Source organism: Epinephelus fuscoguttatus, linkage group LG10 (assembly GCF_011397635.1).
Source record: "Epinephelus fuscoguttatus linkage group LG10, E.fuscoguttatus.final_Chr_v1".
In the NCBI taxonomy this organism is placed as follows: Eukaryota; Metazoa; Chordata; class Actinopteri; order Perciformes; family Serranidae; genus Epinephelus; species Epinephelus fuscoguttatus.
In genome coordinates, this window is record NC_064761.1 from 402842 (window position 1) to 428569 (window position 25728).

Consider the following 25728-nt stretch of genomic DNA (forward strand, 5'->3'; position numbering starts at 1 on the left):
ATTATACAAGGTAACATTCTGTGGAATGTGATCCCATCAGCTCCGTTATCTTGTGCACTATAATTTAGTAATTTTCCACATGTTCTTACATTGTTGGCTGCTGCTTTACAGTTGTCCATGTTTCCAGAGGGCTCTGGTGATCCATGGTTTCTGGTTGTGTATATTATCACTTTCAATTCCATACGTCAGAACTAGATCAAGGGTATGGTTAAAACAGTGAGTGGGTTTATGTACACCCTTAGCGACCAAACGCTCACAGATCTTGCGGTGTCAGGCAAATTAATATTACACTAAGCAAGGAGATATTAAAACAGTGCGCACCGTATATATTTTGATCTATTTTATACTTCAGATTTATATTGTTTAGCAACGCGTGTCCTTACTGTGCATATGACAATAAACACTTTGAATCTTGAATCCATATGTTTTATGAAGACCCTATGTGCATTCAGAGCTGTGGCACAAATTACGCACCGAAATCTGGCGGAAGAAAAATAATAATGAGACGAATTAAAGCTGCAAGCAGCTGTGATTGGGTCCTTGCTCTCCCTTGCCACGGCGTGGTGTGACGTTTCACCTTCCTACTCCAAAAAAAACCCCTATGGGGAGGGGTTTTTGAAAATTTCAAGGGAGCGATTTAGAGGCATTTTGTCCCCCCATGGGCGACGCCCCTGTCAGACTTAAGAGCTTTCCATTCTTGACCTGTGTATCAATTTTCATGAGGAGATGAAGTCGTTGAAGTCATCAAAAAGCCAAACGTATTTAGTGGCAAGGAATCTATAGTCACCACGCCGCCACACTGACACCAGGGGAAACTGTGAGTAAGGTGGGATATTAACATATCGGGGCGGAGCCATCATCATGTCCAGTAAGTTTGAAGCTGCTGAGATCAAGTATGTGGGTGTGAGGTCCGTTGGAAATTCGATGGCAAGAAAAGGAAAAGTTGCCAAAGTCTGTCACGCCCTAGTGGCCACGCCCCTTGATATAGAGAAAAGCTTTCAATAACTTTTGATCAGCATGTTCTCAGGATGATCTTACCAAATTTGAAGTCGATCGGACGAAATCCCGAGGAGGAGTTCATTTAAACATGTCGAAAATTCAAATCAAAATGGCCGACGTCCTGTTGGGTTTACGGCATGGGTCCAAGAGGATTTTTTGTGCATCTTGGGATGTTCTATATGCCCACCAATTTTCATACGTGTAGGTTAAACTCACAGGCGGGGTTCCGTGGCAAAGAATGAAAAGTCGCCACCGTCGCCGTGGCAGCCTGCAACATGACAGGACACGTGTCACTGGAGATTCATCAACTTGATCGTCACGTGGCCACAAAATGTAGTTGATTAGGTCAGGAACTTGAGGTTGGTGTTTGTCAGGGTAAAAGATGGCATTTCCTGTTTCCACAAGGGGGCACCATGAGCAAGATTGCCTTATCATGTAAAGACATTTTGAAGCAGTTTGGATGAATTATGTGGGAGAGAGAACTGCTTGAATATGTATTGCGATGGATCAAAAATGGCAGCGCCATAGCAGCCGCGCCCTTTGATCTACAGACATGCAGAGCACAATTTTCGATCAGCATGGTCTCTGGATGATCTGTAAAAAAGATTTAAAGTCGATTGGATGAAATCCCTAGGACTAGTTCGTTAAAATACAGCATGTGGAAATCACGCCAAAATGACAAGTCAAAATCAAAATGGCCGACTTCCTGATTGGAGTAGACCATTGCTGCCAGAGACTTTTATGTGCGTCTGGACAACATACACATGTGTACCAATTTTCGACTTCCTACTCCAAATAAACCCCTACGGGGAGGGGTTTTTGAACATTTCAGGAGGGCGCTATAGAGGCATTTGGTCCCCCCCATGGGCGACGCCCCTATCAGATGTAAGAGCTTGCCATTCTTGACCTGTGTATCAATTTTCATGAGGAGATGAGGTCGCTGAAACCATCAAAATGCCAAAGATATTTAGTGATGAGGGATCGATAGTCACCACGCCGCCACATGGACACAATTAGACGTAGCTTCACAGTTTTCATAAGGTAGCTTCACCAACTTCTTCTGCATGCATTAGAAGTGGAATGAAGTTGATGCGGTCAAGTTTGTGGCATTAGTACATGTTAAAGTAAAAACTGGACACTTCCTGTTACTACCGAAGGGTGCTATGAGTAAGGTGGGATATTAACATATCGGGGCATTCGGGGCGGAGCCATCATCATGTTCAGCAAGTTTGAAGCTGCTGATATCAAGTATGTGGGCGGGAGAGCCGTTTGAAATTCGATGGCAAGAAAACAAACAGTCGCAAAAATTTGTCACGTTCTAGCGGCCACGTCCCTTGACATAGAGAAAAGCTTTTAATAACTTTTGATCAGCATGTTTTCAGGATGATCTGTACCAACTTTGAAGTCGATAGGACGAAATCTCTAGGAGGAGTTCGTTCAAATGTAAGTTGTGGAAATTGCTGTAACAAAAAAATTCAAAACAAAATGGCCGACTTCCTATTGGGATTTCACCATGACGTTAACAGACTTTTTTGTGCGTCTCGGTATGATACATGTGTGTTCCAAATTTCGTTTGCCTACGACAAACTAACCTCAATGGGGAGCGTATTTTGAACATTTGTAGGGGACGCTATTTCGGCATTTCGCGCTGACCATGTACAACCACCCAAAAATATCGAATTTCGGATGTGGCCGGACGAATGTGGAAAGTTAGAAGCACTTGGGAAAGGGCCGAAATTGGGACACGAAATGTCGCAATAATAATAATGATAAACAGCACGATTTCAATAGGGTCCTCGGACGACTTCATCGTCGCTCGGGCCCTAATTAAAGCTGCAAGCAGTGATGAACGGGCCCTCGCAGTCCACGCACGTCGGGGCATGTTGCCATCGGGGGGCGTGCACCTAGAAGTCTTGTCAGCTCTAATAAATAAAAAAATAAATGTTATCTCTTCCTTACATTTCCAGTATACAGGTAGGCACCCAACCCACGTATGTATTTTTTCCAAAAAGTAGAAGCTGAATACATGCCCAATAGTTAAAGTTCTTCTGACTCTTTAAAAGTTGACATGGTGTCTCTAGCTCAAAGTATGAGGGACGAGAAGAGGTTGAAAGTCAATGAGTTTTGAAGAGGATTTGAAGATTTTCCAATTTACTTCTGTTCATACTAATTAGACTGCCACCAGAGCGCCACCTATTGGCCAATTTGCACCGAAATTTGCACAAACCCTCATCGGTCCATGGAACACAATTAGCAAAAGTGTTGTGGTAATAGGACTGTATTTGGTCAAGATATGAAAGACTGTCTGTTTTGAAAACAATGTGCAGGAATTTGTTGTTTTATATTTTGGCCATTTTTTTGGACGATCAAAATTGTTTTGATAACTTTTTGTCAGGAGGGTCCACAGATGCTACATGCAAAGTTTGGTGCAAATCGGTCAAATCGCCTAGGAGGAGTTCGAAAAAGTACGTTTTTCATTTGTCGCGATTTAGCGAATGAAAAGTTACCGCGAAAGTGGGCGTGGCTTACACCACACAATTCAGCTGAATTCAGAGAACATGTAAATAGAAGGTTTAACAATGTGTGACATATTATGTTGGAGTTATTAGCCAAAAACGCTTTTGCATTGAAAATAGCGCCACCTGCTGGTCATTTTTGATGTGTGAGTTACAGGTGCCAGTCTATACCACCCCTATCAATTTTATTTCCATGAGTGTTATTGTGATGGCACAGTGCCAAATATTAAATTAGACGGCCACCAGAGCGCCACCTAGTGGCGGATCAATAAGTCCTTCGTCAGATATCCTCAGGAGGGCATTGACAATAATTATACCAAGTTTTGTGTTAATCCGCCCAACCAATGTTGAGATATAAAATACTTCAATTTAAAGAGCGCCACCTTGTGGTCATCATCTGCAATTTTGCACAGAGCCTCAGGGTTTCATGGGGAATTAGTAAAGAGAGTTTCATGTCATTCGGACACACCAATGTGGAGATATGCAACACTTCCTGTTTTGTACCAAATCTGCAGGAAGCTGCTATTTAATAACTTAAGAATTCTTTGGAATATCAAAATTCTTTTAATAACTTTTGTTGTTGAGTCCCCAGATGCTGTGTGCAAAGTTTCGTGCAAATCGGTGAAATTGCCTAGGAGGAGTTCGAAAATGTTTGCAACATTTTGCGAATTTGCGAGGAAAAAAACAGTCGGCGGAAATGGGCGTGGCCTATTTCACGAGATTCAGCACAATTCACTGAACGCGTGCATATGAGGTTTTTGAATGTGCCACAAAGTATATGGGAGTTATGACCCAAAACGCACTTCCCTTGATTATAGCACCACCTAGTGGTGGAAATTCAGGACCATGTGCAACTGCCCAAAAATTTCGGATGTGGCCGGACGAATGTGGAAAGTTAGAAGCATTTTGAAATTTGGGAAAGGGGTGAAATTGGGACACAAAATTGGGTAAAGAATAATAAGAAGAAGAAGAAGAAGAAGAATAATCATAATAATAATAATAAACAGCACGATTTCAATAGGGTCCTCCGCGGACGACTTCGTCGTCGCTCGGGCCCTAATAATAATAAATACCGCGATTACAATAGGGTCCTACGCGGACTACTTCGTCATCACTCGGGCCCTAATAAACAGCTCGATTACAATAGGGTCCTCACGGACAACTTTGTCATCGTTCGGGCCCTAATAATAATAAACAGCGTGATTACAATAGGGTTCTCACGGACGACTTTGTCGTCACTCAGGCCCTAATAATAATAATAATAATAATAATAATAAACAGCGCGATTACAATAGGGTCCTACAGACCTCGGACCCTAAAAATAAGTAAGCTTCCTGGAGGTGGTGGGAGACAGCACCGGCCTCAGCAAGGCGTCTGTATTTTTTTGTTTAAATATAATACATTTCCTCATGATTCTCTTACCAAGACTACTTCTTATTTAGCTGTAGTCTTGTTTTCGTCATGAAAATAGGGATTTAACAAATATTTATCGTCTTAGTTTGTCATTAGAATTATTAGAACACACATACAAAAGAGCAGCAGGGAATTACTGCGTTAGGTAACAGCGCTGTGTGTGACTTAGGCGCTTATTAAGTGGTGGGTTTGCGCACTTTTAATGTATGTATATATATATATATATATATATATATATGGGGCGGCACAGTGGTGTGGTGGTTAGCACTCTCGCCTCACAGCAAGAGGGTTGCCGGTTCGATCCCAGGCGTGGGAGCCCTTCTGTGCAGAGTTTGCATGTTCTCCCCGTGTCAGCGTGGGTTCTCTCCGGGCACTCCGGCTTCCTCCCACAGTCCAAAGACATGCAGATTTGGGGACTAGGTTAATTGGAGACTCTAAATTGTCCGTAGGTGTGAATGTGAGCGTGAATGGTTGTTTGTCTCTATGTGTCAGCCCTGCGATAGTCTGGCGACCTGTCCAGGGTGTACCCTGCCTCTCGCCCGATGTAGCTGGGATAGGCTCCAGCCCCCCCGCGACCCTCAAGAGGATGAAGCGGTTAGAAGATGAATGAATGAATGAATATATATATATATATATATATATATATTTTTTTTTTTTTTTTTTTAAAGACAAAAAGACAAAGAAAAAATTGCACAACTTGTAGAAACACACAATATTGTAAACGCACGCACTGAGCATACCTTCTACTTTTCACACTCATCTACAGGCCAGCAGATGCCTCTGCATGTCCTTTTTAAAGGATAATGTATTTTTAATTAGCCGGATTTTGAAAGGTAAACTATTCTAGTATGTTATGGCTCTGTAAATGACATTTTTTTGCGATGAGTTAGTCCTTAGACTGGAAACCACAATATGAACATTACTGGCAAATCTAGTGTTGTGTTTATGTGTGTTATTACAATAAATTATTTGGTCAAATAAAAATACTGGATAAGTTAATAATGCAGCTAAAAAATGTGGCCATGGTTGAAAAAATCCTTTGCTCAGTGGTGAGCCAAGAAAGGCTAGAATGCAACTTTTCAGTGCTAGTTCTTATTGAGCAGCCCAGAACAACTCTAGCAGCCCTATTTTGTCTTCTTCTTCTAACCGCTTCATCCTCTTGAGGGTCGCGGGGGGGCTGGAGCCTATCCCAGCTGACATCGGGCGAGAGGCAGGGTACACCCTGGACAGGTCGCCAGACTATCGCAGGGCTGACACATAGAGACAGACAACCATTCACACCTATGGACAATTTAGAGTTACCAATTAACCTAGTCCCCAGTCTGCATGTCTTTGGACTGTGGGAGGAAGCCGGAGTGCTCGGAGAGAACCCACGCTGACATGGGGAGAACATGCAAACTCTGCACAGAAGGGCTCCCATGCCCGGGATTGAACCGGCAACCATCTTGCTGTGAGGCGAGAGTGCTAACCACCACACCACCGTGCCGCCCGCCCTATTTTGTGAGACTTGTAATTTTGCAAGATTAGTTTTGGATGCAGACGACCATACTACTGAACAATAGTCCAAGTGGCTCAAAATTAATGATTTAGACACTTGACCCAGCATGTGTGACTGTACATAAGGAGAGCACTTTCTTGTAACTGCAATGCCTCGTCCCATTTTACTGACAACTGTATTGATGTGCTCAGTCCATGATAGATGACTATCAAGGACTAGGCCCAGCAATTTAGCTCTGTTCCCCTGTTTTATGGGTTCCCAGATATGGATAGCTCCAGTTTAGGCTTAGAAATTTATATCGTGACCCAAAAACAATATCTTTACATTTGGATATATTTAGGACTAATTTATTTGTTTTTATTCGATATTTAACTCACGAGACAAAACTTGGTTTAATTCTTGACATGTAGTTGCTGCATAATACACAGTAGAATCGTCTGCATACATTGTTATACCTGCATTATTCACAACTAGGGGCAGATCATTAATAAAAATTGAGAACACGAGTGGACCCAGACAACTTCCTTGGGGTATACCGCATACTAAACTACTGTAATCTGACAAACCACCGTTATAAAAAACCTTCTGAGTTCTAGAGGAAAGATAACTCGTCATCAAGGTAATTGCAGTTTGGCTAAAACCATAACACTTTAGCTTGTCAATTAAATGTCATGATCAATGACATCAAATGCGGCACTGAAATCTAAAATAACTGCTCCTGCTATTTTAGAGTCAGCAATCCCCCTCAACCAATCATCAGTCATTTGTATAAGAGCTGTACAAGACGAGTAACTTTTTCTGTATGCATGTTGATATTTGGTAATCAAGTTGTTATTGTTAAAGTAATCTTGGACCTGAACATGGATGATCCTTTCCATAACCTTGCTGGAAGCGCAGGAAGAATACTTATAGGTCTACTATTAGGCCCACTAAAAGGTAACTTGTTATCCTTAAGTAATGGAATGATTTTTCCCTCCTTCCACAGTCTAGGATATACCCTACATAATAGACATCTATTCACAATGTGACTTAAAGGACCCGAAATGTAATCAGCAGCAATACTTAATACCTTATTGTCTAGATTATCAGTGCCTGCACTGCCATATTTCGGAAGAGACTTCAACAATATCTTAACATCTCTATCCTCTACACATTGAAACATACAATTTTTACCATCCATTATTTCATTACATATCAGTTCACAAGGGTTAGTATCAATACCTCCTAGACCCTGCCTCAGATTGTTCACCTTATTGATAAAAAACATATTAAAATAGCTGTCAGTCCCTTGGGGCTTAGTTAGAAACATACCATCTGATTCGACAAAAGATGCACATGCATTGTCCTTTCTTCCCATAATTTCATTCAAGTTGTTCCAAAGTCTTTTACCATCATGTTTAACTCTGTCAATTATTTGCCTATAATATTCTTTCTTCTTCCTTTTGTTCAGTTTAGTTACTTGGTTTCTCAGTTTGCAGTATTTTAATCTGTCGTCCAATAAACCTGACTTAACTGTCACCAATTTACCTTCATCCCTCTGTTTCATTAACTGCTTTAGAAATGAATCAATCCATTGGGCTGATTTAGTTTTAGCTGTGAACTTTTTCATAGGTGCATGTATGTTAACAATTCTCTATACAGTGAGGAACTAAGATGATCCTGTTCAAAAGAAATATCCACAGACAACGACTTGGCGATAAATGAAGATTTATTTAGGCTAAATGTTTAACATCTGAGTAAATGAATAGTAACAAAGGATGATATGAAATAACACAAAATCAACAGTATGTATAAATGGATTAAAACAAGAGGTAACACTTCAGCTGTGAGGGGCAGTGGAGCCTGAAGACGGTGTCCTTCAGTGATTTTAGGCGGCGAAAAGTCTCTTGGTTCGGCAAAAGAACCCCTGCTTTGCGGACACTTTGATAGGTGTCTGGTAGCCGCTGGATCCGATGAGTCTTTGATGGAGTTGCAGGTCGAATAGTAGCTTATCTATTTAGCTGTGGCTATTTGCTTATAATAAGGTTGAAAACAATCTTGTCGGCCGTTCGATATTATTACCAGTTATTATAAACATGTATAAAAAATGTTGCAATAGGCTGGCTTCATTGTTTCAGGTATGATGTTACTGATGGCACAGACAAAAATAAAGAAAAATCAGGACAGACAAAACAATCCTGGACCTGTCGAGTAAACTTAAAAGTTTAAAATAATTTTGATCATAAGAAAAGAAAGGTTTACGCAGGAACCGAGCTTAAGAGCATTAAGGGGTTCAGGCATAAAGAGTATAACTAGAAGAAGGGACAGCAAAAGAAAGAAAAAGTAAAAGTAAAATAAAGTAAAGGAACAAAGTAAAGAGTAAAGAAAGTAACAGGAAGGAAAGAAAGAAGTAAAAGTAAAAGTGTGGAAATGAGCCGAGCTCAATAATTTTATCCGACCATCTTGAGTGGGCGTGTTTGAAGCAAGGCGGGTCTCTTTGTTTAGATAATACTTTATTTCGGAGAAAACTTAATGAACTTTAATGAAACTTTGTTTTGTGAGATTATATATTTTAACATGTTATGCACGATAGACACATACTCTTCCCATTATGGTCAAAATCGGCTCTTAACATCAAATTAAATTTAATATGATTATTATACCGCATATATCAGCGGAACACAAGTATAAATGTTTCGTGCACAAACATTACAAACTAGTCTGCCATTGCATCAACATACTAAATGAGAAAGCACATATTAATAAAGCCAAGTTGATTAATCAATCCAACTATATTTTAACTCGAAATATAATATGGGATTCCTTACGGGAACCCTTCTTAACTATCGTCACAAGATGGCAGTATGACTCCATATTACATTAGGGATTAAACACATGATATTATAACTCCCTCATACTATGACCTACAAGAGTGGGGAAAAAAAATCATTCAACTAACAAACAAGGATTATGCACAGTTACAATGTTAGAACATGGATAAAATGTATAGTTTTACTGTCAAGAGACATTTCAAGTTGGTTACAAGATAACTTAGTCTCTGCTCAGGAATGTAAACTGAATTTACGACTCACACCTGTTCTTCTTATCTCAGGTCCCGTTTATACGACAACGACTTCAATTGAAAACGATAAACTTTAGTTGAGTTTTGGCCGATCATTTACATGACAGCGGCGTTTTGGGTGCCTGAAAATGCAACGTTTTGAAAACGGGCTCCAGAGTGAAATTTTTTGGAAATGGCACCGTCTCCATTGTCATGTATACTTGCAAACTGCAGTTCCTCTGAAAACTGAGACTTTTCACACATGCGCATTACACTTCCATTCACTAGGCATGCGCGAGAAAGTCGACTATCACAGCAACAATGGCGGACTCCTGAGCTCTATTTGTGCTGCTCACCCTGTTGAATTTATCAACGCTTGCCCAGTAAAGTGTAGATTTACTGTAGGAACGCCACCTTGTCGTCTGTCCAGACAAACGTTTGTGCGGTCCCGTTTTGTTTGTTTATACATCACCGCTCTGTAGAAGGAAGCGTTAGCGTCACACCACCAACTACTGGCCTGGCATGTATACTGCAGCATTCTGGGCCATTTTTGTAGATCCGTGTGCATGGCGATTGTTATCAAAACATTGTCGTCTAAACACGGAACTTTTTTCAAAACGAAAATGAGAAACAATTCTGTTTTCAGTGGAGCGTTTTTGTGTAAACATGGCCTCAGTTTCAACCGGGTGAGAGCTGGGGTGGCACCCATAGATGTGACAAAAAGGGGGGAAGATGTGGTAAACTTAAAAGCATAGTTAATGACTGGCAGTTAATCTGGCTGTGTTGTCAAATGCTGGATTTTTTCAGGATGTTAATCAGAAACTTAGATCTGGAAGGTTTCCAATTGACACCTTTACCACCCTCAACGTCAGGATGACGGTGAAAGAGTTCCTTAAGAATGAGGTGAAACAGCCAAAGCAATAAGCATTTTACCCTCAGAGTGGCCCATCTCACCCCTGTCCCTTTTACTTTAGGTTTTGGGAGAGTTCAGAAAGGGTGTTCCTCCTACACATTGTTCTGCTTTGATGATCCAATGATGATGTGTAGTTGCCAGCAGTAACCAACAGTAAACTGTAGCACTGGTCGTAATTATCATAGTTTATAATTGTAATGCAGAAAAATCAATTTTTCTGCCTCTGCACCAGCAAAAGCCATGGCCGAAAGCATTATGTTTTCAGGTTGTCCCTCTTGTACATGAAACACTTTTCTGGCCACTACTCAGGAACAGAAGGAGAAACATTTGGTCAGATACTGAATTGGTGACACTCATCTATACAGATTGTATAGATCGCCTTGCTGGGGGGGAATATGTTTGTGAAGCATCCATGTTTTCACAGACGTGGATGTAAACTGTAAGAGAAACTTGACTGGTGCGTGGAGGCATACGGGGGGGGCTTATTTTCCAAACTTCTCTCTGCTGACCTTGCTGTGTACTCCTTTTGTTCTTCCAGGGCCTGAAGGCAGCAGACAACGACCCCACCGCTCCCCCCTACGACTCCCTGCTTGTGTTTGACTATGAGGGCAGTGGCTCCACTGCGGGCTCTCTCAGCTCCCTGCACTCCTCTTCAAGCTGCGGAGACCAGGACTATGACTACCTCGGCGACTGGGGACCACGCTTCCGCAAGCTGGCTGACCTGTACGGTGGAGGGGATGATTAGCCCCCCCAATCCCTACCCACAACAACCACCCTCTCCACCTCACCTTGCCCCAAAGCTCAGGTGGGATGGGTAGGGTTAAGAAAAGAGGATGTGGCATAAATATAGGGTATGGATTGGCACTTATGTATTACCACTGGACAGCTTATAAGGAGACTTGCTGCCCCTTGATGACAGTTGAAGACACTTGGGACCATTCTGACTCCCGGCCTAGCAAGGCCTGGCACCGGCTAGCATTCAGGCTAATGGACATTCAGTGTTAGCCCTTATGCTAACAAATGTGAGCTGCCAGAGCAATGCGCTCTGAGGGGATGTCGTCTCTATGATGGTTAAGAGCTACAACAGCCATGCTACAAACGCTCATTTACACTTGAATCTCACAGTACAGGAACACTGGGGTCAAATGTGCCTTTTTGTACATTCTTTTGATTGTGTTCAGTGTAGAGATACATTGCTTTAAAGCTCCCAACAGCAACTGGAGGAGCACTTCACCATGATAATGAGTGTGTGTGTGCGCGTGCGTGCGTGCGTGCGTGCATGCGTGAGAGTGTGTGTGAGTCATTTCCACAGAGATACACTGGATGGACAGTCTAAAGGGCAAAGCCTATTAACAGATGCCTTGGATGATCTGATCAGCAAAAATATGGCTTTACTGTACGGCTCTGGGTGTTGAAGGTTTTATTTTTCAATCTGATTCAGTCAGAAAATGCCACTTACACCTCCAGTATGTGGCAGTGTGTAGAGCTTAATCAATCACAGAGGTTAGCAAAATTAAATATACATATACTCACACTACTTCACTGCTCACTGATGTCTCCTCTGACCAAAAGCTTCATTAAAGCTGGTGTCACTTTCTATATGAGGCAGTAAAACACCTTTGTGTGTAACTCGGCAGATATATTTCTTACTTTTTGAAGCGCATGTCTGTATGCATAAACAGCAGGATCATTTCACCACATTGCTCTGGTATTAATGTGACTGACTACCAGTGTTAACAAAACCAGCCAAGATCTAAAGTTTGAATTTCCTCTCTGCTCTCCCACACTGATTTTTCTCTGCAACGACTGATCATTCAACATCACATCATGTCAAAGCTTTGATTGAATTGCCATCAAGAATTCCAATCTTTCCTCTGTATTGTGTCGATCTGCAGCAGAACGGTGAAGGACCAGCGTGTGAAACAAAGGCTGAAATGCCACTATCCAAACTGCTAGTTCCACTTCTGCTAATAAATCTTTTTAACACTTAGGGTGAAAAATGTGGAATGTTTTAGATATGCTGACGTAATGTACCCGTTTTAGTACATTTTGCTGTGAAAAGCAACGCACCGAAATTCTTACATATGTTTATTTCCACATAAATCATGAGCCACTAAAGAAGCAGTCCATTAAGGAGACAGGTTGGGGTGATGAATGTGTCAGAAAACAAAGGATTTTACCCCAGGAGACTGCTGTTCAGAACCATGTGAACTTTGAGTCATTTTAAGGTATGTCCTCACCATGTTTTTTCCCTACACCTAACCACATTCATTTTATTTGCTGAAATGTAACCTGTGTAACTTTAATAACAGAACTTTATATTAAGTATGTAATCCATGTCATTCGTCGGGCTCTAATTCGTAGGATATCATCAGAATCAGAATCAGAGATTCTTTGTTGATCCCTGGGGGGAAATTGTTGGCTTTACAAGTGCTCCTTAGAAGAGTAGAAAGATATATCGTATTGGGCAATTCGAAGTGAAAATATAACAAAATCTAACGAGATTATTTACAAAAATATATATAGTAACCTAAAGTCTACAATTGTAAAAATATGGGTCCCTGAAGAAAAAGGTTGGGAACCACTGGTATACCACTGGTCCTCTACAATGTCCACACTGACACCCTGGATGGAAACAGGGGTCACCAGTGTCTTGGTCCTCCTCAGATCCACAGTCAGTTCCCTTGTCTTTGCCACGTTGAGCTGCACATGGTTCTGCTCACACCATGTGACAAAGTTATCCACAACAGCCCTGTACTCATCCTCATCACCCTTGCTGATAAGTCCATCTATGGCCATGGTCATCAGAAAACTTCTGAAGATGGCAGGTCTCAGTGCAATAGCTGAAGTCCATGGTGTAGAGGGTGAAGAGGAAGGGAGAGAGGACAGTCCCCTGCGGGGCCCCAGTATTGCTAACCACTCTGTCTGACACACAGTGTTGCAAGCGCACATACTGTGGTCTGCCAGTCAAGTAGTCTACACCAGGGGGGCATCCACCTGCATTTCTGTCAGCTTGTCACCTAGTCAAGCTGGATGGATGGCATTGAACACACTAGAGAAGTCAAAAAACATGACCCTCACAGTGCTCGCCGGCTTGTCCAGGTGGGTGTAGACGTGGTTGAGCAGGTAGATGATGATGTCCTCCACTCCAAGTTGGGGCTGATAAGTGAACTGGAGGGGTTCCAAGAGTGGCTTGACCATGGGCCGGAGCTGCTCCAGGATGAGTCTCTCCAGGGACTTCATGATGTGGGAGGTCAATGCCACGGGTCTGTAGTCCTTGGAGCCACTGGGATGCAGCGTCTTTGGCATAGGAACGAGGCAGGATGTCTTCCACAGCATGGGGACCCTCTGGAGACTCAGGCTCATGTTGAAGACATGCTGAAGTACTCTACATAGCTGGGGGGCACAGGCAACAGGGCCAGAAGTGTCAGATCTGTAAAAAAACAGATTCAGTTCATTGGCCCCGTCCACGCTGCCTTCAGCTCCTCTGTTGTTGTTGGTCCTGAAGCCAGTGATGGTCCTCATGCCACTCCAGACCTCTCTCATGTCGTTCTGCTGGAGTTTCCACTCCAGCTTCCTCCTGTACCTCTCCTTAGCCTCCTTGATCTTAACCTTCAGTTCCCCCTGTATTGTTCTCATACGCACCCTTGTATATGCATTTTTGGAGGATGTCCTACCGTTGTAGAAGATGCTTTGAATAGTTGTATATGTTGCAGCATTTTTCTTTTTTATTTTGAACCATTTGGAATAATTTTTGCCACAGTAGCAGACCAGGCATCCAACAGTTCTGGTTCAGGTCTAGAGCAGGTTATTTTGGCAATTTCACACCACTTTTTTATGACATTTTACATCAATATTAATGGTTATCAGAGGATGAGTTCAAAGATGAAAAGTTCAACAGTAAAAAAAAAGGTACAGACTAAAAATGAAATCACATTTATTTTTTATATCTCTTACATGCCATGTAATGTTTACAACAAAGTTTTACTAAATCTGTTAGTATTTAGTCTGACTTCCCCACCATTCCAGACGGTAGAATGTTATGGCAGTTGCTATTAAATGGAAATAAAATCAAGACTACAAATTAGGGATGGGGGAAGAAAATAAATAAGTATTACAGTATGCAATCACTGGGCACTGCGCCGCCATAAATATCCCACAAAAGATTACTATGAGCAACAACAGATGGAAACAATCCGACTGGTTTAAAAGTTTGGGTATGGAAGCATTTTGGTTATAAATTTGGTGGGAAAAGGGAACTATACAAGAACCAGATGGTATAAATTCATATTTTGATTTAATTATGCACGACTACAAACACAGTATGCTATGCTTTAAAAGTAGCAAGTAGTCTCACAGTCAGAAAAAATAAATCATGTATAGAAATCAAAACTTTTATTGCAGCATGATACATCGATAATTGTTTTATCATGCAATAGTTGCCCTCTGAATTGTAATCAGATCTAATCATGAGGTGCCTGGGGATACTCACCCATACAAGAAATCCATGTTAGGTTGCTATGCCATTGCACAAACATGGCACACAGTGTAAGGCAAAAGGAATCTATCAATGTTTGAGTCAGATGAACTTTGAATGACTGGAATTGAAAAGTATTACAGAGCAGCTGCATCATGTTCAACCCAACAATAAGACAAACTGGAGGGTTTGTTTGCGTTGAACACTGGTTGAGTCAGTGCACCTGAGAAATTAACCAAATTTTGCTTCATGTACACCGAAAAAGTTCAACAGTCAACACCAGCTCCGTATTTCACTTTGTATTTGGCGGAGGGGGGAGATCACTGGACAAGGTCAACATGATGTTTAGCACTACATGTCAAAGGCTCCGACTGTACCAGTGAAATATGTGTAGGCAACACAATATATTATTATTACCATACTGGCCCTAATGTAAGATGACCCTGATAATAAGATGACACCTGTTTTTGAATTTATGGAAAGTTTACCCAAAATACTCGCAGTTAAATATGGAATTTTTCCAATAATGTTTGTAATGTAGGCTTGGTAAATATGTGTTCCGGTTCAGTAAGTTCTTCATTCTTTGGAGCAGAATATTCTCACACTCTGCTGGTCAGATTGTTTTCTCTAACAGCTGACATGATGCAGACAGTCTCTGAGCTCCTCATTATGAAATTCTGTGACAGTGGTAAATCTTGGCCGATACACTACAGATTCACTCCCAGGTCCGTTTCTGCAGTAAATACGTCCAGAGATTTCCACTGGTTTGACACATTAAAAGGCCAAAACACAACGATGGCATATGTCGTGCATCAAAAAATATACTTATATTAGTGTCAATGCACAACCTTACACCGGTGGCAGCAAGACGCCCCACAGCACTTTACACCACTGTCATTTTATCAATCCTCACCTGGAATTCAATACATTTTTCCCCCACTCGCCCTCTGCTTGTACATACCAGTTCCCATGAGCATACCTGCTCCTCTGGCAGCTCGACACTCCTCTCCTCACCATGGATGTATAATTGGATGTACTATATTGATGTTGCTGTGTTTAATGTGTGACGAAGAATGATTAGGAGAAACTTGTGGTTGAGGTTGAGAAATATCCCAAGCTAAAGCATCCACAATCCCAAAATTATAAAGACAATGGCCAAAAAGACACTTCCTGGTGAGTTATAGCTCTGGCGATTTGCTCTTTAGGTGAGAAATTAATTTTAATCAGGGGCTGTCCACAGGTGGAGGAAGTACAGATCTTTCAGTAGAAGTAGTAATAACTTGACATGGTCGTCTGTTGATCAGCTGCAGCGTGACACGTCCAGTTTTTGGTAAGGGGGGTACTTGACATACATCATATGACGCACCGCAGCGGCATCGATATGTTTTCAGCCCAAGGCTACAAACAACCCATAACGCAACTCTTTCTTGGTGTACCAGGCATACTCTGTTGGAGCTGGCAGTGTCTGCTGCTGTGAATATGTTTATTTCATGCTATATATCCAGAAAAAAATACATAATCTTATGATTCAGGCCAATACTATACTTACTGTAATTGTTACAAACTCACTAATTTGACTTCACTGTAACTTTAAAATGTTATGGGCAAAATCCCATGAAGTTGTCAAGTACGTTTATGCTCCTAAAGGGATGAACTCCTAATAAAAAAAAAAAAACAGCATCATATTCAAGAGCAGTGGTCCATCTGGCAGTGAGGTCTTTTGGTTTCTACAGTGACAAGATGTTGGTCAAACCCAGAGCTGTACAAAGGAGCTGCATATTTTTGCCAGTCTGGTGTTCCAAAGCCAACGAGAAGACATGTACAGTTATGGTAGAATTTAGATAGACACCTTCTGTTTTTTGTTTTGCTTTTGTCATAATGTGACTTATGCAGCTGATTGCTGATAAAGGGAGACATCAGTCATTGTTGTGTAGCAAAGATACTTCCTGATATTCTGATGTGGTGGATTAAATTAAAAAAGGCAATGTTTCTTTTGTCTGCTAATGATTTGCCTTAGTGTTCTCTGGTACTCTCCAACTGGCTACTCACTGTAAACTGAAATATGTACAGATTGTATTTTTTTCTCTTGTTGTTCTTTTGGCTGTGATCTCTGAAAATGACATGCTAATATCCTGAATCCTTGTATATGTGTACTTTGGATTACAAATTAAAATCTTTTTGCATGTTTTTATCTTTTCATTATGAAAAAAACCCAGTATCATTCTGCTCTTTTGCAAATAAGGTAAACAACACACACACACTAGACTCAGTAAGGGACATTTTAAAGCAGCATCAATTGATTTTTGGCCACTTGGGGGCAGTAGAAGACTACGTAAACACACTGACACCTTATCACATTATAAAGGTGCCAACATGTTAGCAGATGCCTAATGTACACATCAAGCTGACAAAGAGCAACACTAGTATTCATTTGTAGTGGTTATTGTGAACACTTGATGTCCAATATTCACTCTCCTTTTAGCTGATTTGGTCTCCACCAGCTGCTGGAACATTTATTAGTGTAAAGTGGGCTTGCTAGAGCTTTTTTTTTAATCCCTGAACACTGCTGCTGCTGCTAGACACCATGTTGATGAGAGCTCTGAGAGTAAACTGAAATAGTTGAATCAGGAGAGACACGTTTTTTTGGTTAGGAAAGAAAATATTTAATTACAAATGCACATGAGAATGAAATGTGAAAATGTGAAAAGTCTTTGGCGATTAGACCCCTTCAAGATGGAGAGCTATGAGGAGGGTGATGGATCTGTATCCAATTAGGGAACCCCCCAAAAACAGTGTAAGGAGTGAGAGGGACTACAAACCGTATGACATGAGGCAATCCTTAAGATAAGATAAGATAAGATAAGAGAAGATAAGATAAGATACACCTTTATTAATCCCATAATTGAGAAATTCCAGTGTTACAGCAGTCAAGGAGAAAGAGTCAGATTAAAGATTTCAAATTTAAACTTAAAAAACTTAAATAACTAGGCATGCAATTAAGTACAAAAATACAAGAGACAGCGATAAATAACAACAACAATAATAATAAAAATAATAGGAAGTGGATAATAATGAGCAGCAGTGAATGAAAATGACCAGTGGATAAAGGGAGCACATCTAGTGCAAGTGATTGTATGTGCAAACGCAGACAGCTGTGGTGTCCATAAAGTGTCCATAGTGTCAATAAAGTGTCCATGGTGCAGTCTACTGTGAGCAGTGCTGGTTATGTAGCCTGACAGCAGCAGGCAGGAAGGACCTGCGATAGCGTTCCTTCACACACTTACCTTACCAGGAGGCAACAAGCAGGTAAAGATTAGTAGGGAATGCATTGCAAAAGAAGCATGAACAAACTGAAATGAGGAGGCAGTGAATGGGAATGAACAGATCTGAAGGCCTGCATGACTCCTGAATGGGGAAGTTTAACCTTGATGAGAATATATGGTCAGGAAGAGACTAGGACAACAATAGGGGAGCTGCTATCTAGAAAACAGGGGATGTGAGATGAGATGGAAAGGAAGTGGCAGAGGGAGGCTTGGATAGATCTAACAGCCAAGACGAAGCTAGGGTGAAATGGCAGAAGCAGGGGATCAGGTCATATGGCAGAGGGAAGGCTGGGATGGGCATGATTCTGGAGGCCATGGCGTCTATATGTTGAACAAAATAAAAGGTCAACTAGGACCAACAGAAATGAAAGATCATAGACCAAACGTAAATTAAGGTCAGAAGACCGAACTTAAGATAATGCAAACAAAAGGCAAAGGTGGGGCAACCAAACATAAATTAAAGTCAGCAATTTTCAGCATGACAGCAACAACAATTAAGGGTCTGATGACCAAACTGAAATTAACGTGACTGGTGCGAGGTCCTAGTGACATGGGCCTATGTATACAGAAAATAATAAAAGATCAATGAGACCAAATGTTATAAAAGGTCAAAAGACCGAACGAAAATTAAGATCATAAGACCAACTCAAATAAAATGGTGAAAGTAAAATAAGGTCCAGCGACCAAAAATAAATTAAAGTCATCTTGACAAACAGAAATTATGGCCCGTTGGCCGAAAAGAAATTACCGTGTATAAGCATGAGGTCCCATAGACCTGGGTGCCAAACTGGAGTCCTAAAGACCATCAGTAGAAACAAAATAAAAGGTCGGAAGGCCGAACAAAATAAAAGGTCACATGACCAAACAGAAACTAAGGTCGGAAGACCAACTTAAATAAAATGGATAAATTAAAATAAGGTCCGACGACCAAACATAAATTAACAGAAATTAAGTGGGTCCCTCTGACCAAAGAAAATTAAGTTTTGCAGGGAAAAAATTCTGAGGCGTTCCAATGACCTTGGTGTGGTGCAAGAGGTCCACAGACCATGGGGGCATTTGCATGAGGTCCCGAAGACCAGGGGTGTTGGAGCATACAGCATGGGGTCCACAGATCATGATGGGGCATTTGCATGAGGTCCGAAGACCGAGGGTGTTAGGGCGTACAGCACAAGGTCTTATCAGCCATGATGGGGCATTTGCATGAGGTCCTGAAGACCGAAGGAGGCCGAGCACAATGCATGAGGTCCCACAGACCATGGTGGGGCATTGGCGTGAGGTCCTGAAGACCGAAGGAGGCCGAGCACAATGCATGAGGTCCCACAGACCATGGTGGGGCATTGGAATGAGGTCCTGAAGACTAGGGCTGTAAGTGCATGCAGCATGAGGTCCCACAGAACATGATAGAGCATTTGCCTGAGGACAGAAGACCGAGGTTGTTAATGCATACAGCATGAGGTCCCACAGAACATGAAAGAGCATTTGCATGAGGTCCGAAGACTGAGGTTGTTAGTGCATACAGCATGAAGTCCCACAGAACATGGTAGAGCAGCCATGAGGTCCCGAAGACCAAGGTTGTTAGTGCATGCAGCATGAGGTCCCACAAACCATGATTGTGCATTTGCGTGAGGTCCCGAAGACCATGTAAATGAGCGAGAGATCAGGCGAACGAGGTAAAGGAAATGAACCAATAAAATTGCATTAAATCACGGCCAACTTGAATAAAAGAATACAGCAGAATATGTCCCAGGACCAACAGATAGAGAATTGGGTAAGATAGAATTTGTGATTATATAACCAAAATGGAATATTCATGGGTGATGCAAGATTGAGGATTATAAAATGATAGGTGAGCAGTAGCGGATGAGCAGGTGTCGTGCATGCAGCATGTAGTTGGAGGGCCACGGATGACTGTGCAAATGGCATGAGAACGCGTAGAGGCTGATGCCATTTGCCATTTCTGAATATAAAGGTGGGCATAGGACAATATAAAGGTGGGCAATAGGACAAATTTCATTTCTGAATATAAAGGTGGGCAATAGGACAAACCATAACTGGGATTTGATTGAAGGTAGCAGAAGAGGAAACTATGAAAGACCACCACCAGCTATTTGCATGAGTAAGTGAGAATTTGGGGAGCAGAAATTTGATTTATGAATTGGTGCTAGAATGGAGCCATACCTAGCTCCCCCCAAAAACCAGTGGGTACTTGCTACCCGCTAAAAAAAAAAAAAATCTGCCCTGGTCCTTGATCCCTGTCTTTGTATATTATATTGATCACTTTTTATTTATTTATTTATTTATTTAATTTTATTGTTATTTATTTATTTATTTATTTATTTATTTATTTATTTATTTCATTAAAGAGGTTAATTAGTTTATTTATTTCCTCCCTGAATTGCTCAGCCTTAATAGATATTACCAACACTGATTGGGAAGTGCAAAGCTAGATGCATCTATCTCAACAATAAGTGGATCAAGATTATTGCCCAGATAGATGTAGAGGGTCCTATGATAAAAGCACTACCGCTGAACTGGACAAGTGTCACTAAGAGGATTAGAGATTGCATGGGCATCTTCGAGTGTATGTTGACCGGATACATTTCCCCTACAGGCGGTTGACGAATGATGCTCTGGATCACACTAAATACGAACAGAGCGACATGGCACAAAGATGCCATGTGCATGAGGGGGCGATCATGCAGCTACTTGCTAAGCTCAAATGAGTTGACAACTATTATACTTAAAGCGCGTGAAAACAGGAAAAGATCGGGCTGATTAGAAGCTGCCCTGCATACTGCTCTGCATGACAGGATTGAGGTATGTTCCGGGCCCGATTCATGGATGAAATCGTGATTGGTGAATCTGAGATGGATATAATTGTGAAGGGCAGCTCGAATTAAGTTAGACCATTTACGACTGGGAACTGTGATTACCAGAACTGATCAGTGTGCATACCACTGAACGGCAGACGGACTGGAAACATGACAATTAAAAAAAAATAGCACAAGGGCTGAGAAAATGTCTGGGGCCTCATTTATCAACCGTGCGTATGCACAGATGTGTGCGTAATGAGTGCGTAAGAACATTCCCACGCAAAGTATGGAATTTATCAACTTGTACTTGTGCTTAGGAACGTGTGTAAATTTAAGCACAGCTCTGACCATGTTTTCACACAAAATCTAGTGGTAGAACAGTGAAACTACAAATAGAACCCACTGAAGGAGTCACAGTGTTCAGCAATTGCAAACTCCACACGTTACCTGTTTCCTCTAATTTATACAAATTCTCAATTAGTAAGTTAGCAGATATTTTGAGTGATTGGTGTGACAAGCTATAAAAGACAGCTGTGACAGGACAACCTGAAAAGAACTTGAACTTGAAATACAAGTACCATGGCTTATCTTGCACTATTGGAGGATTTGGAGAACCATACGCTCCACAGGGAGCGCGTTTTCAAAGAGCGTGCTGATCTGTTCAGTGAGAGCACAGAGTGGCTTCTTAGCAGGTACCGCTTCCCCAAAAACATATTGATGGATTTATGCCGTGATTTACAACCCATGTTGGAGCGGGAGACAAAATGCACCAAAGCCATCCCAGTGTACATCCAGCTCCTGTCCACCCTGGGATTTTTGGCCACTGGAACAGCCGACACTAAGCAGAATCATGCCGGCAGTGTTGGATGCAATAATTTCTCTGGCCCCAACTTACATCCAGTTCCCATACAGACATCACCAACAAGCCGAAATTAAACGAGGATTTCACGCCATCGCCGGATTCCCAAACATAATTGGAGCTATAGATTGCACCCACATCGCAATAAAAGCACCTTCACACAATGAATTCAGTTACGTGAACAGGAAAGGGTTTCATTCAGTCAATGCACAAATAATCTGCGATGCAACTATGTCTCTGTTAAACGTTGTTGCCCGGTGGCCTGTAGGAATGCACGGCTCATTCATTCTGCAGAACAGCTCTGTGGGTGTGCACCTCCAAGCAGGAGCTGTTGAGGATGGCTGGCTCATTGGTGAGTGTTACAACATTTCGAAATTATTTTCTGGGCTTCACATGGTTTATTAAAACATCACTATAGGTGATCGGGGATATCCACTAAAGCCATGGCTGATGACCCCCGTGGCCAACCCGAGGAGCAGCACTACAACCGGGCCCATGTGCGTTCAAGAACAGCCGTTGAACGTGCAATAGGCCTGCTAAAAGGCAGGTGGCTGTGCCTGTCCAGCGCGGGGGGGACACTTCAGTATAAGCCTGAAAAAGTCTGCCACATCATCTTGGCTTGCTGTGTGCTTCATAACTTAGCCATCAGACAAGGCGTCCCTCTGCAGGAACCCCCCAGAGCAGACGAGCCCATGCCCAACGCAGAGCCTTTCCCACCCCCTAATGCCGCTGCCATTCAAACAAGAGAGAGGATCATACAGAGATTTTAGATAAGTCTGTTTGTTAGCTGATCTTTGAAAAGTGAGAAATTCAAGATTGAAAGCGTGCGTGGGAAAATAATCTCAACATCATTCAACATTTTAAAGTTTATTTATTTAACATTTGCAATGCGCATGCAGCAATCTGTTTCAGTGACTCGTTAATTTGCAGTAAAGTATTTGCGATGTTTGTCAGCTGATCCTTTATTTCATTTATGGAATTGGTGGTGTCTTGTTGATTTTGTAGCACTGCCTCCGTCAGCACCCTCGCCCCCCCAGGACGCACCGAATGGGTTTTGGATGGCCCCGGCTGCTCCTGTTCCTCCAACTCCCCCAGCTCCTCCACCGCCTCCGGCTCCTGAGGGCAGGCGGGACTGGCTTGAGATTCTGAGTTATTGAAGAAACATCACACTATTGTCACGTTTATTTTAATTCAAATTCACAAATTAAACTGTCTAAATAAATGTTTATGAAACACCTCAGCCCGGCTTTTTATTTTACCTGCAGTGTGACTGGTCGATAGTACAGCTGGTTGTGTTGGGAGAGTGTCTGTATCTCCATCAGGAATAATGCCACATAGTGCTGTGTCTCCAATGATGCTGGCAATGTGGTTGTCGATGGGTGACAGCTGGGTTGTTGTTGCTTGTCCTCCTCCAGTTGCAGATATTTCGTGTCTGTGGGCTGTGACGCGTTTTTTGGCTCTGATTTTAATGTCAAACCATTTCTTTTTTACTTCTGAGAGTGATCTTTCCTCTGACCCAACAGAATTCACAGCAGTCGTTACTTTCTCCCACGCAACATTCTTTCTTTGGTTGGTCACACCTGCATTAACTGTTCCAAATAGTATTTTTTGGTTTGTTTCATTCGGTGAGGGGGAAAAAATCCATTCACGCATTATTAAAGGGATTGTTGCTGCCATATATGGTCAGTTGGAGGCGTTTCTGAATGCAAATGACCCTAACCATGCACGAGCATGGTAGTTAAGAACAGGTGGGATTTATCATCACTGATTACTTACTAGTGTGCGTACGACCAGTGTCCGCACGTTTGATAGTTACAGATTTTTTTTTTTTTTTTTTTACTTACACACATTCTAAGTTTCATTCTTAGGACAGAATTTAGAACCTTTTCTAAGCATGGTTGATAAATGAGGCCCCTGGAGTGACGCCAGAAAGGAGCTGCTTGCGAGGACTTCATAATAGAATAGAATAGAGCGAACCAGATGATTGAGCCCCAGCCGTCATGACCACGGTGTGTGTCAGAATGGTGGTTCAAAACATTATCGCTACTAGGTGAAATGAATCTCACTAAATAAAAGCCCTTAAGGAGCAGACTTACTGACCCTTTCTTAATGTGCGTGTAATCGACCATTGTGGAGGGAGCCCAAGACGTGCCAATGGCTGTTTCTGTGTTACTGACCATATAATGATGATGATGATGATGATATTATTATTATTATTATTATTATTATTAATAATAATAATAATAATACTGATAATAATAATACAATAATACATTGTATTTGAAGGTGCCTTTCAAGACGCCCAAGGTCGCCTACAGAGCATGGAAGAAAAGATCAGTAAGACATCATTAAAACAAAACAACAACATAGGAACAAATATAGGCTAGTGCACCGTGTCCAGATAGAGTGAATATGCCAATTTTTTATTTTTTATTTTTTTTTTTTTTTGAGGATGCAGTATTGTACAGGAAGGCAATGAAGTTGGATGAGAACTGGGGTGATGAGGTCAGATAGCCTAATTAGATACAGGTGATGATCCGGGCGGCCGAGTTCTAAATATGATAAATGACAAGAATCAGGCAGATGGAGGTAATGGTACTGCAACAGAGGCCGCCATACTTATCCTTTCAGTATTTTAATTTTTTTATTTATTTATTTTATTGCCACCTGATGAAACAGCTGTTATGAGAGCATGTGCATACTGTAGACATGCATGCGAACTACGCTGTGTTTCCTGAAAGAAAGGGAATGCAAATAAATATGAGTGCTACAATGAGGCGTTTTTAATTGATTGTGCTAGAAGTATATTCTCGGTCACCTGAAAAACCCGCACAACCCCATTGGAGAATCACTGAAGGGCGCACGTGAGTTTATTTTAAGAATGAAGACAAAGAGGAAAAATCGCTTAGCTTAAAGCGAATACCATAGAGAAAGGAGGGCATGGTGTGCCTGCTTAAAATGCTCACTTTGATGAAACCCAGTGAGCCGAAAATTGAGGTCCGCCGCTATTGCAGTATTACGGTAATAAGAATAAATAAATCACTTCATAATGATGCAGTGATAATATTGTCTGCAGCACTGAATGGAGTAGTAGGCTGATCATATGACACACACTTAACTTAACAGTGAGGGAGGCTGATGATCGGATGGCTTAAAACACTGGCTCTCTTGCCGTGAGGGATTCGGGAGCTCCGGGGCTGGAGAGGCTGGAGACAGACTGAAGCGCTGGTTCGGGGTAGATGCCAGCTGAGTGGACCGGTCGGCTGAGAGTGGTGGCCGCTGCATGTGGAGGCCTGCGGTGATGATGACGATGACGAGGCGGGGTTGAAGCAAGGTGTTCGTGGAAGCTTGGCCGGAGTAACGGGGTAACGGGGGACGGCGCGTGGCAATCCAGGTGTACGTATGCAACGTTTCCCGGAGAAACAAATCATGTTACGTGTAGTTTGGCCCACATCTTCAACGTACACGACACTGAGCTTGAGACTGAAGAAGGAAAACGGAGGCAGAAGACGCGCGTTGACAATATGACTTATAAACAGGTGAAATCGCCTGAACTGGAGGACTTGGTGAATAAGAGATGATTCCGCTGCCAACCTGATCTCACAGAAATACGTGAAATGACTACGACCTATTAACACCGCATTCCGTGGTGGCAGCACGTAATGAGTTGAAATTACGTGCTGCCACCACGAAAACAATGCCAATGTAAAGTCAATTAGGATCCTCTCCCGTGGCGGACACACGGATTCCCTGATTCAATCACATCACGTCAACCTCGTTTTCCTCAATGATATCTTTAACATTCCTGTATACACACGAAAACGCGAAGTGTCCTTGATAACTCAACAATATGACAGGTTAATGTCAAGGCCATAAA

The 25728-nt window shown here is 41.9% G+C and overlaps 1 protein-coding gene across 1 annotated transcript in view; it reads left to right on the forward strand.

The window, feature by feature from the left end:
- LOC125895868 (cadherin-2-like) overlaps positions 1-16086 on the forward strand; it is a 398602-nt gene extending 382516 nt beyond the window's left edge. The window contains exon 16 of the mRNA XM_049588038.1: positions 10918-16086. Within this exon, the coding sequence (XP_049443995.1) occupies positions 10918-11124 (207 nt within the window). The 3' untranslated portion in view covers positions 11125-16086. The remainder of the gene's footprint in view (positions 1-10917) is intronic.
- Positions 16087-25728: the final 9642 nt, after the last annotated feature.